General features: G+C 39.0%; 1 protein-coding gene across 5 annotated transcripts in view; it reads left to right on the top strand.

Annotated features, from left to right (window-relative positions):
* The window catches only part of KCNIP4 (potassium voltage-gated channel interacting protein 4), a 1,227,081-nt gene that overhangs the window by 1,086,244 nt on the left and 127,792 nt on the right, over positions 1–13,045 (top strand). For 4 of the 5 annotated variants that reach the window (XM_063663554.1, XM_054486457.2, XM_054486456.2 and 1 more), the window contains one exon: positions 12,130–12,254. In XM_063663554.1, coding sequence (XP_063519624.1) covers positions 12,130–12,254 — 125 coding nt within the window. Of the gene's footprint in view, positions 1–1,736; positions 1,812–12,129; positions 12,255–13,045 lie in introns of those variants that run through there. The other variant, XM_063663555.1, reaches the window with a different exon arrangement.

Here is a 13,045-nt window from a genome sequence, read left to right as displayed (position 1 = left end):
ATGATATAATCTTGTTCTTTTTTATGGCTGCATAGTATTCCGTGGTGTATATGTACCACGTTTTCTTTATCCAGTCTACCACTGATGGGCATTCAGGTTGATTCCATGCCTTTGCTATTGTGAATAATGTCATAATGAACGTACACATATGTGTGTCTTATTATTAGATTTTTAGGACAACTAAGAGAAAGTCTTTCAAAGTTTGAGACACTCCTTTGATAGGGCATTTTTAATTTAGTGAACTAATCTGGGCTTTCTTCATCTCTCTCCACATACCATTGCTTTTTAAAATTTTTCTCTTTGCTCATAATCCCTCTCAGCTTTTGCCTTTCTTGACTAGAATATCAATCTCTTTTGGTTTATCTTTACGTGTAAGTGCAATTAAATTTCTTGTTTCCTTCCTCTGCCCCCTCAGCATTCCTATTGTAGATTTTCTGTCTGTGCATAATGACTGGCAATATAATTTTTGTTTTTCTTATTTACCAAAACTCAAGACCCTACCACCTAAAAAATAATAACTCATCCAGGCGCGGTGACTGATGTCTGTAATCCCAGCACTTTGGGAGGCCGAGGCAGGTGGATCATGAGGTCAGGAGTTTGAGACCAGCCTGGCCAACATAGTGAAACCCCGTCTCTGCTAAAAATACAAAAATTAGCCAGGTGTGGTGGCACATGCCTGTAGTCCCAGCTACTTGGGAGGCTGAGGCAGGAGAATTGCTTGAAGCCAGGAGGTGGAGGTTGCAATGAGCTGAGACCACACTATTGCATTCTAGCCTGGGTGACAGAGTAAGACTCCATCTCAATAATTATAATAATTGTAATAATAATAATAATAACTCCTACCGTAATGGGCCGTTCATGAAGCTGTAGTAATAATATTGTTAATGCTGATAATAAGCATTCCAATTAGGTGATTATTTTTTAAAGTCTATGCTTATTGAAGAGTTATTTATGTTTGTAAATAAGGTAGAGACAATCTATTTCATAAGTGCTGTGACAAATAGCTTCAGCTGTTCACCACTGGGTTGTTATATTTCATAAGTGATTGAATTCAATTATGAAATTGCAAAGCAATTCTCATTCTCCTAGAATGGAAATTGCAATGTCATTGCCAACAAGCACCTGTAACAGAAGGTGTTCAAACTAAATGGCCATTTTCCAAGAAGTGTTCATTTTCAATGTGATATACAAATATTAAATAAGATAAAGTACTAATTATAAATGGTTTTGTTCATTTTTTGGTGTTTATTTGTTTTTGTATTTTGGTTCTAACATACATTCAGGGCCAGGGTTGCAGAAATACATGTCAAACTAACTAAAACATCAGGATTCCAATTGCTCAGGTTGGTCTGGGAAGGCCTAGGACTCCCGCAGTGTTTCAAATGGATTGACTGCTCTCTACTTGCAGCCTGTGTGTGATCAGCTTGGAATTAATTGCTTCTATACTCTCCATGTGCACCTGAAAATAACTCTTGGTAGGTGGATGGGTGAATACTAATAAAGACAGGAAAAGTCAAGGGAGTTCCCAGACCTCTGCATTCTTGCAACAAAGCGTTTAAAATTGTCAAAGTTTAAAGAGTTGCTTACAGGGCCTGGCCCCAGTTTAAACTCTCTATCCAGGGAGGTCAAATGATGTAACAGGAAGGGGAAAGATAGGTTTGGGGCAGGTCCTGGCTTCCCCTGCCCACACTCATCAGCTGCACAGCTGTGCGGACTTCAGCAAATTCCTCCACCCAAGAAACTATTTCCTCAGCTGATTATCATGCCACCCTCTTTGAGCTTCGTGAGCAGCGGAACCGAGGAATGGAATGGTGAGTATGTTGTCATCCCTCTACAAGTTTTTGCAGTAGAAAAGAAGGGTGGAAATAAATTATATCAGTGCCATGAAAAGTCGCTTTGGAAATCTTCCTCCAGGCAGCTTTTTCTTTGTCCTAATGTATCAGACTTGAACATTAAACAAACAGTAGCATCACCTCCTTATCCTAGAAGTTCTTAGGAATAGCATCTAATGCTATGGTCAAGAATCTTTCAGCATTGGAAATCTTCCTCCAATATCCACCACTGGACCAAGCTTCTAAATATTTAATAATACATAAGATATCATTAGAAAGTGATCATCCTCATTATGATGTTATTGCCATATGGATCAACTCACTATTCGGCCGATATAATAAAACATAAACATTAGGAGTAATGGCTCAGAGGGTATTTTTATCAATAAGATAAAGCAATATAAGTCAAGCAGGCTGAATTTTTGTCTAGACAAATTAATTTCAGCTCAAAGAGAATTTTAAAGTTACAATATTTATAATCTTTTTAGAATGACAAATGGATACATTTATTTTTAAAGAAGAGTCATGTTGTATTTAGAAATGGGGCTGGGTGCGGTGACTCACGCCTATAATCCCAGCACTTTGGGAGGCCGAGGTGCGTGGATCACCTGAGCTTAAGAGTTTGAGACCAGCCTAATTAACACAGTGAAAGCCCATCTCTTAAATACAAAAATTAGCCAGGTGTGGTGGGGTGTTCCTGTAATTCCAGCTACTTGGGAGGCTGAGCCAGGAGAACCGCTTTAACCTGGGAAGCAGAGCTTGCAGTGAGTCAAGACTGCGCCACTGCACTCCAACCTGGGCAACAAGAGTGAGACTCCATCTCAAAAAAAGAAAAAAAAAAGAAATGGGACCTGCTGTAGATACACTCATTATTCTTGGAATGCTTCAAGTAGTTATTTATTTCACATTCTCTTATGGAGCACCTTCAGTGTGCCAAATAAGATAATCCTTCCAGTATTTTGGCAGGACCTAAATAAAAGAACAAGGCAACAGCCTCAGTGTTTCATGCTTTATAGACAAGGACTCATCTCTGCACACATGGCCTGAGTTCTGAATCAGCTTTCTCAAAAAGTGACATTATTCTTCATAATATTATTTGTTTTCTGCATTAGAAGACTTGTTTCCAAAGGACGTCATCAAAAGGTAGGACTCACACTCATATTTGTTCGTAAGGCAAGATGTTCTGTAGTAGTGTTCTGGACAGCGTGATTTGACCTCAGAGTCAAATTTGCATAATTATGAGTTGAGCTCTACCAAGCTTCTACTGTATTTTAAGAGAAGTTGTGAGAAAGAGGAGAACGATGACTATTTTTAAAACGCATTCTGTTGTTCCCAGATGATTTGAATTCCAATTTCTAGCCCAATTGTGTCATGGCCTGAGGGGACTGTTGAGTCAGACTTAGGATAACCTTGGCCCTGAGAGACTGAAATCTAAAGAACAAAGGACAAAAAGACACAGCCAGGAAGCTCAATGGTGTCTGAGTTTGGGAATTTGTTGTCTGATTAAAATTAAATTTGTTAGAAGATACATGAATTAAAATACTCTTTGTATTTCGCTTATCTCAGGATGCAAATGCGCATTTGAATTGGCTCCTCTGCAAGATGCCTGAGTGATGATATGTCTGCATGGCCTGGAGATAACTCCAGAGGCCAGAGTCCCATCTGGTTCTGTTTTTTGTCTCAAACAAACATTCGTCTTTCCCAAATCTAAATTTCTCAGGGGTAAAATGCAGAAAAACAAACAGTTTCCTGTGTTCCTTCCAGCTCTGAGATCCCATCACTTCGTACCTTATTCTACCATGTGTTTCTTATCAGCACAGCTTTGTCTGCTGGTCTGGTGATCTCCTGAAGGCGCCCGGGCATATTTTCCCTGGAAAGAAATTGAGGCATTGGAGGCTCAGCAGCCAGCTAGTTTGTGATTTAAAATCTTTTATCCCCTAGGATTTTGAACCAAGTAATTTAATTGTTGTCATCTCTTAAAGTAGCATATTGACTAAGCTCATTGTCTGGTGTTAAAAAGCCGGGGATTAAATCCCAGCCCTGTCACTTGTAAACTGTATGACTTTGAGTAAGTTATTTAAGAAATGTGAGTCCCAGTTTACTCCTTGTAAAATGAGGGCTACGTGACTTCTTATAAAATGTAGCTATCTCACTGAACTTCTGTCTGTATTAAAATGGGATATTATACAACCAGGCTTAGAGCAAAAGTTCTCCATAGGGTGATGGTTGCTATTAACATTCCGAGCATAGTGCTCAGTAACCTGGACTTTGGGCTGCTGGAGACACCTGTCTTCACCTTGTTTACTAACTAGCCATTTGGCCAAGGGTTACTTGGGTTATGGCCAAGTTACTTAGACTCTCCAAGCCTCAATTTTCTCATTTATAAAATAGAGATGATAATCCTTTTCTTGAAAGGTGTTGTGAAGATTAAATGACATAATTGGCTAGCAAACTGCCCAGCCCAGCACTCATTGTGCAAACTTTGTGGATAACAAGACCTACTTTTATCAGTGTTGTGTGTCATTTGAATATAGGTAGATATATTAGTTTGCTAGGGCTGCCGTAACACAGTGCCACAGACTGGGTGGCTTAAGCAACAGAAATTTATTCTCTCACAATTCTAAAGGCTGGAAGTTCAAGGTCAAGGTACCAGCCATGAGCCATCTTCCCACTCCATTGTCACATGGCCTTTCTTCTGTAAGCCCACGTTCCTGGTGTGTCTTCCTCTTTTTTTTGAGGTGGAGTTTCACTCTCGTTGCCCAGGCTGGAGTGCAGTAGCAAGATCTCTGCTCACTGCAACCACTGCTTCCCGGGTTCAAGTGATTCTTCTGCCTCAGCCTCCCGAGTAGCTGGGATTACAGGCACCCGCTACAACGCCAGCCTAATTTTTTGTATTTTTAGTAGAGATGAGGGTTTTGCCATGTTGGCCAGGCTGGTCTCAAATACCTGACCTCAGGTGATCCACCCACATCGGCCTCCCAAAGTGCTGGGATTACAGGTGTGAGCCACCATGCCTGGCCTATGCTTAACTATCTTCTTAAAGGCCCTACCTCCAAATACAGGGTTAGACCTTCAACATATGAATTTGAGGAGGCACACTATTCAGTCCACCATAGGACCAGAAGTCAGACTGCAGTAGATTAAGGAGAGAGCAAGAAAATAGATCTAATGAATACAGTTAACTTTTCTGAGGAGTTTCACAAAATAAGAGAGGAGAGGTTATCATTATTTGTATCATTATTTCTGCTGGTGTTGAAAGAGACCGTGGCAAAGTGGGAAGTGGGAAGAACATAAGCTGTGGCATCAAAGACCTGGGTGTAAATCCTGTCCCTATGCATATATATGGAAACCCATCTATATGCATATGGGGAAACCCATATATATGCATAGAATATATATATATATGTTTTTATATATATACAAACACATATTTGACTTCTGGTCATGAATTTCTTCATATTCATGGGACTCAGTCCCCATGTATGTGAAAAATAAACAATTATACCTCACTCTGGGGTTATTGTGAGGATTAGGATTATGCCAATCAAGCACCTCGCCCATCTCCTGGCATACAACAGGGGCTCAATAAATGTTAGGCACTGGGTTAAAACCACCCAAAATGCAGGCTCTTACAAGGTGGCTGAGTCACAATGAGAATTCACAGTCCTACATGGAATCATGCTGTGCTCCCCATAGTTTACCTCCAAGAATCAGAGTTGATTGGGTTCGGTGGTGTTGCTTTTTTAATTTATCATATGCTGGTGATTGCTGATGATTTCAGTTATGTTTTTAGAGCCTGTCACCTGCCTAGAAATAGAAACAGCCCTTTGGCAGGTAGGAGTCATTAAGAAGTAAAGTACCAGACAGCTGGAAAAGCAAGAGAGCCCACAGGCAGACACTTCAAGAGCGTTTTGTTTTTTTTTTTTTAATAGTGCATGTGATGATCATCCTACCACGCACACTTAATTATACTGATCCTCCAGCCCTGTGTCTTTTGTCTCAGACTTTGCATCTGCAGAGAAAGAAACTCCATTTGTAGCACAGCTCAGATTGCTGCCCGATACAAAGGCCCAAAAGTTAATCCACTGTTTTGTTTCTTTCCCGTGTGAGGGTCACTAGGTCTAGACAAGGTTATGTTATGATTGAAAGACTGCTCAGAAAATTTAATTAAAATCCCCTCTACTTTTCTGTATTTCCCAACACAATAAATAGAGAACATAGTGATTCTAAAGAAGACATTTGAGGTCCACCAACAGCCCACAAATTTCAGTTTGAAAAATATTTCCCTATAGGGCAGCAAATATTCAAGGGATTAGAGAGGATCAGAAAGTTGAGCAGGAATATCGTGTTTACCAGATTATTCTTAAGTGACAAAGGAGTATCAGACTCCCTGTTAGGTTCAGAAGATAAACAAGACATGTAAGATATTGATCTTGTCTGCAAAAAAACTCACAATGGAGAAAACAAACATGAGCAGATCATGATGTTATGTTTTACATGCTATACAAGAACCAGAGTGTGGGAACAATGACCAGGGGGTCATCAATTTTGCATAGAGGGGCAATCCAGAGAGGCTTCAGAGACGAGGCACTTATATTTAAATTGGATCATGGAAGATATATACATTTTAACAGGTGGAAAAGGAAAGTGGAACATTGTAGGTTGAAGAACTTGCACTATAAATGATTCAGAAGATTACATCAGACATTGTTCAAGAAAGCATAGGCTTTCTATTCGATATTATCTATTTACATGAGGTCTATTGCATGGTATTTACTCCTGCATTGGCAAATACAATAGTACAACATAGCTGAAGTCATTGGATCAACAGCAGTCTAAAAGCAACATTTTCCATCATCTTTTCTATCTCAGGACCCACTGAATAGAATCAACCCATTTGTTCAAATGAATGAAGGAGAAAATTGAAGGATTTTGGCTTTTTTGATTTTCCCTATAAAGCCCAGATCAATTTGTTAATGCCTAGGTGCCTTTTTCCAGCTACTCTTAGCTCTTCCCACATACTTTAGGAGCACAACTACTTATTTTCCCATCAATTTTATCCTTGTCAGCTCAATTTTATCCTTGTCAGCTCAATTTTATCCCATCAATTTTATCCTTGTCAGCCTTCTCATCTTTCCAGGTCCTTTTCTATTTATTCATCCATCACTATTCTGAAGCTTTTCCATTTCATTCTTTCCAGATAATTATAATATAAAAAGTACAAAGCAAATGTTTGTTTTCATCTCCTATTACTCATTTTCACAAATATAGCCACTCCAAGTGTTTGTTTCATCACCAATTTTTTTTTGTAAACTCCTTGAGGGCAATAATTAAGATATGCTAAGATTAGGGTGCCATTGACCTTCTCTTCCTTGCCAAGAGAGAGCTTTGTCCCCTCAATGCTGTCAGTGAGGCAGAGTAGTAAGGAGGAACAGATGTTAGCAAGAGGCAGCAATATTAGTGTCAAAAATGGCTCAACTTTGGCAAAAAGGACTACATTTCCAACTCCCCCATGGGACAAGGGATTGAGGTCCTAGTGGCCCTGGGATGAGAGGAGCTGACTGTTATCCTTAGACCCTTCCCTCTGAGTCTAGAATCTGTAGTCAAGAAGAAAGGATAGAAAGGGGAAGCCATGGCTTCATACTGAGCCTGGATGTTTTTATTCCTGCTAAGTTCCTCATCTGAGGTGTGGATTGGTTTACACAAGAGAGAGAATTCCTATAGGCCACTATCTGACCCCACTTCAAAGGAGCTTGAATGAAGGATGATATTTGAGACACAAGCACCTGAACCCTAATATATTTCCAAATCCTCCAGACTTGTACTTACATGACCCTAGGGAAATGTGCAGATATTACCAGATGTTACTTGGGCCAGAAAAGGTTCTATGGACAAACACCTTTGGGGTCAGTTGGGTTATGCAAAGTTAAATAGGACTCCTTGTTACAGGTCTTTGCAAACCTATATTTTAATATTTTGTCACAAAATTACATTAACATTCACAGCATTTTCCAAACATGTATGGGCACAAAATTCCTTTTTGCATAAAACATCTTTGAGAAATTATAGTGTAAACATAATTCACAAAGCAAAGTACAATATTTTAAAGCTTATCTATCCCTATTGACTCTATTGACTACAAAATGGACCTAAATAAAATATCCTCTAGGCCCCTGACCATCCAGTATGTACCCATGAAACCAACTGGCTGCTGGTTACTTTACCCATGTTAGCACCTAATCTGAACATTTTATTTTGTAGCCCAAGGCAAAATATCTGATTTCTTTTTTCACTTTACTTGTAAAATAAGCAGATGTCCTTCAATTCTTTTTTTTCCTCATAAATTATTGGGGTACAAGTGGTATTTGGTTACATGAGTAAGTTCTTCAGTGGTGATTTGTGAGATTTTGGTGTACCCATCACCCATGTATACACTGCACAATATTTGTAGTCTTTTATCCCTCTCCTGTCTCCCACTCTTCCCCCCAAGTCCCCAGAGTCCATTGTATCATTCTCATGATTTGCGTTCTCACAGCTTAGCTCACACAAATCAGTGAGAACATACAAGGTTTGGTTTTCCATTCCCGAGTTACATCACTTAGAATAATAGTCTTCAATCTCATTCAGGTCACTCCAAATGCCATTAGTTCATTCCTTTTTGTGGCTGAGTAGTATTCCATTATATAAATACATCACAGTTTCTTTATGCACTCATTGATTGATGGGCATTTGGGTTGGTTCCATGATTTTGCAATTGTGAATTGTGCTGCTGTAAACATGCATGTGTAAGTATCTTTTTTGAATAATGACTTCTTTTCCTTTGGGCGGATGCTCAGTAGCAGGATTGCTAGATCAAATGGTAGTTCTACTTTTAGTTCTTTAAGGAATCTCCACACTGTTTTCCATAATGGCTGTACTAGTTGACATTCCCACAAGGAATGTAGAAGTATTCCCTGTTCACCGCATCGACACCAACATCTGTTTTTTGATTTTTTGATTATGGCCATTGTTGCAGGAGTAAGGCGGTATTGCATTGTGGTTTTGATTTGCATTTCCCTGATCATTAGTGATGTTGAGCATTTTTTCATGTTTATTGGCCATTTGTGTATCTTCTTTACAGAACTGTTCATTCATGTCCTTAGCTTACTTTTTGATGGGATTGTTGGCTTTTTTCTTACTGATTTGAGTTCGTTGTACATTCTGGATATTAGTCTTTTGTCACATGTATAGATTGTGAAGATTTTCTCCCACTCTGTGGGTTGTCTGTTTACTCTGCTGACTGTTCCTTTTGCCATGCAAAAGCTCTTTAGTTTAATGAGGTACCAGCTATTTATCTTTGTTTTTACTGCATTTGCTTTTGGGTTCTTGGTCATGAGATCCTTGCCTAAGCCAATGTCTAGAAGGGTTTTTCCAATGGTATCTTCTAGAATTTTTACAGTATCTGGTCTTAGATTTAAGTCCTTAATCCATCTTGAGTTGATTTTTGTATAAGGTGAGAGAAGAGGACCCAGTTTCATTCTCCTACATGAGGCTAGCCAATTATCCCAGCACCATTGGTTGAAAAGGGTGTCCTTTCCCCCACTCTATGTTTTTGTTTGCTTTGTCAAAGATCAGTTGGCTGTAAGTATTTGGGTTTATTTCCAAATTCTCTATTCTGTTCCACTGGTCTATGTGCCAGTTTTCATACCAGTACCATGCTGTTTTGGTGACTATGGCTTTATAGTATAGTTTGAAATCAGGTAGTATGATGCTTCCAGATTTGCTCTTTTTGCTTAGTCTTGCTTTTTCTATGAGGCTATGTGGGCTCTTTTTTGGTTCCACATGAATTTTAGAATTGTTTTCTCTAATTCTGTGAAGAATAATCATGGTATTCTGATGGGGATTATGTTGAATTTGTAGATTGCTTTTGGCAGTATGGTCATTTTCACAGTATTGATTCTACCCATCCATGAGCATAGGATGTGCTTCCATTTGTTTGTGTCATTTATAATTTCTTTCAACAGTGTTTTGTAGTTATCCTTGTAGAGATCTTTTGACTCCTTTGTTAGGTATATTCCTAACTATTTTATATTTTTGCAGCTATTGTAAAGGGGTTGAGTTATTGATTTGATTCTCTGTTTGGTCACTGTTAGTGTATAGAAGAGCTACTGATTTTTGTACATTAATTGTCTATCCAGAAACTTCACTGAATTCTTTTATCAATTCTAGGAGCTTTCTGGAGAAGTCCTTAGGGTTTTCAAGGTAAACAATCATATCATCAACAAACAATGACAGTTTGACTTCTTCTTTACCAATTTGGATGCCCTTTCTTTCTTTCTCTTGTCTGATTGCTCTGCCTAGGACTTCCAATACTACGTTGAAGAGGAGTGGTGAGAGTGGGCATCCTTGTCTTGTTCCCATTCTCAGAGGGAATGCTTTCAACTTTTCCCCACTCAATATTATGTTGGCTGTGGGTGTGTCATAGATGGCTTTTATTACATTAAGGTATGTGCCTTGTATGCCAATTTTGCTGAGAGTTTTAATCATAAAGGAATATTGGATTTTGTTGAATGGTTTTCAGCATCTACTGAGATGATCATGTGATTTTTGTTTTTAATTCTGTTTATGTGGTATATCACATTTATTGACTTGCGTATGTTAAACCATCCCTGCATTCCTGGTATGAAACCCACTTGATCATGGTGGACTATCTTTTTGATATGTTGTTGGATTCGGCTAGCGAGTATTTTATTAAGGATTTTAACATCTATGTTCATCAAGGATATCAGTCTGTAGTGTTCTCTTTTGGTTATGTCATTTGCTGGTTTTGTTATTAGGATGATGCTTCATAGAATGAATTAGGGAGGTTTCCCTCTTTCTCTATCTCCTTATATCTTTCTTCAGATGTCCTTCCATTCTGACAGTCTAAGGTTCTATTTTTGTTTGTTTGTTTGATTGTTTGTTTGAGACAAGGTCTCATGCTGTCACCCAGACTGGACTGCAGTGGTGCCATCACTGCTCACTGCAGCCTCAGCCTCCTGGGCCCGAGCAATCCTCCCACCTCAGCCTCCCAAGTAGCTGGGCAAAATATCTGATTTCAATGGAATCCTTAGCAAACATTAGCAGAGTCTATCTTGTAGTTGCATTATACATAGGGCACAAAACTGATTATTATTAAATGACAATTCCATTATTTATACCTAGTAGTTGTTATATAGAAACAAATTCCAGGTTGGACTATTTGTGATCTTTTATGTTTTTCTAACTATACCTTAAAAATGCTAGAGATGCTGGTGAGGTTGTAGAGAAAAAGAGAAACTTTTACACTGTTGGTGGGAGTGTGAATTAGTTCAACCATTGTGGAAGATAGTGTGGTGATTCCTCAAATACCTAGAGGCAGAAATACCATTTGACCCAGCAATCTCATTACCGGGTATATACACAAAGGAATATAATTCATTCTGTTATAAAGATACATGCATGCATATGTTCATTGCAGCACTATTCACAATAGGAAAGTCACAGAATCAACCTAAATGCCCACCAATGATAGACTGGATAAAGAAAATGTGGTACATATACACCATGGAATACTATGCAGCCATAAAAAGGACAGAGATCATTTTATTTGTGGGCACGTAGATGGAGTTGGAAGCCATTCTCTACAGCAAACTAATGCAGGAAAAGAAAACCAAACACTGCATGTTCTTACTTGTAAGTGGGAGCTGATTGATGCAAACACATGGACACTGCTGGGGAACAACACACACTGGGCACTTGTTGGGGGAGGAAGAGGATCAGGAAGAATAGCTAATGGATGCTGGGCTTCATACCTGGGCGATGGGATGATCTGTGCAGCAAACCACCATGGCACATGTTTACCTATGTAACAAACCTGCACATCCTGCACATGTACCTCTGAACTTAAGTGTTGGGAAAAAAAAGAAATATATGTTACTATACTGTTAGATTTATAGAGTAATATATATTGCTACTTAACTTTTTGTTTGAAGTAATCATATAATCCACTGATTATCTGAAATAAATTCCTGTGCTCTTTTTTGTTATCTTAAAACAATGCTAGAGTTGTAATATCTACATTAATGACAAGAATATGCAAAAAAAATCATATACAAGTGTTTTAGCTTAATACGTTTAAACTGGGAAATGTGAAGGCCTTATTGGCATTGTGAGGGTCCTTCCTCTGTGGACAATCACAGACATCAGCAGACATGTTCTTCCATTTTCCTGTGTTGCTACGTGTAAGCATCAGTGAGCAGCGGCTGGTCCTAAGACTCTTTCTTGTTTTCCTCCACAGACAGCGTGGAAGATGAACTGGAGATGGCCACCGTCAGGCATCGGCCCGAGGCCCTTGAGCTTCTGGAAGCCCAGAGCAAATTTACCAAGAAAGAGCTTCAGATCCTTTACAGAGGATTTAAGAACGTAAGAACTTTCTTTTTGACTTTACCTTCACACGGTTCCCAGAGGAGCATTGAGAAATGAGAAGTAAAAGGGGAAAATATCCCATTCTGTGAGAGCCCCATCATATGTGTATTTCATACTGATCTTTCCTAGATAGGAATACAATCAGTATCTGTGGACTTTGATTCTTTGTGGCACACCCATGCTGGTATACTGTAATTGCCCATTAAACAAAGAGTTTCTGAGAAAGTTTTCTTCAATTAAGTTCTTGGTTGAAATATTTTCTCTTCATCAACTATAATGGCATAATTTCAATAAACTTCCATTGTTTCCTTAGTTTTTAAATACAGGCTGGTGCTTGACTTGAGTCTTGAATATAGATTGAGGCCTATCAAGGGATTCCATTCCTGGAATTGGAAGATAACTACTGTAACTTTTATAGTTTAAAAAACCATGCTGCCAATGTCTGTAAACCACAGGTGTCGGTAGGTCATCACTGTACCTGGTTCTCTGCAATCCAGGCGTGCAGGTGACCCTCCCTCCTGGGTGAATCATCTTCAAAAGGGAACGAGAGCCCAGAAAACCCCAGAGGGTGGGGTGAGAGAAAGTGAGTGGATCCAGGCTGACTATGAGACACAGTCTCTTACCAAATACTTTGTATGTGCTGAGGGTTAAACTAGATGCTGCAGGTTATTCAAAAGCCAGAGAAGATACACTTCTATCCTTAAGGAGCTTATGGTCTGAATAGGGAGAGAAAACTTGCTGTCATGAATCTATCTGAAAACAGTTCATCCTTAAAGGCATCAAATATT

The sequence above is a fragment of the Pongo pygmaeus genome, chromosome 3 (genome assembly GCF_028885625.2).
Source record: "Pongo pygmaeus isolate AG05252 chromosome 3, NHGRI_mPonPyg2-v2.0_pri, whole genome shotgun sequence".
Classification (NCBI taxonomy): Eukaryota; Metazoa; Chordata; class Mammalia; order Primates; family Hominidae; genus Pongo; species Pongo pygmaeus.
The sequence above is the reverse complement of the archived record's forward strand: the minus strand, read 5'-3'. Positions and strand labels throughout refer to the sequence as shown.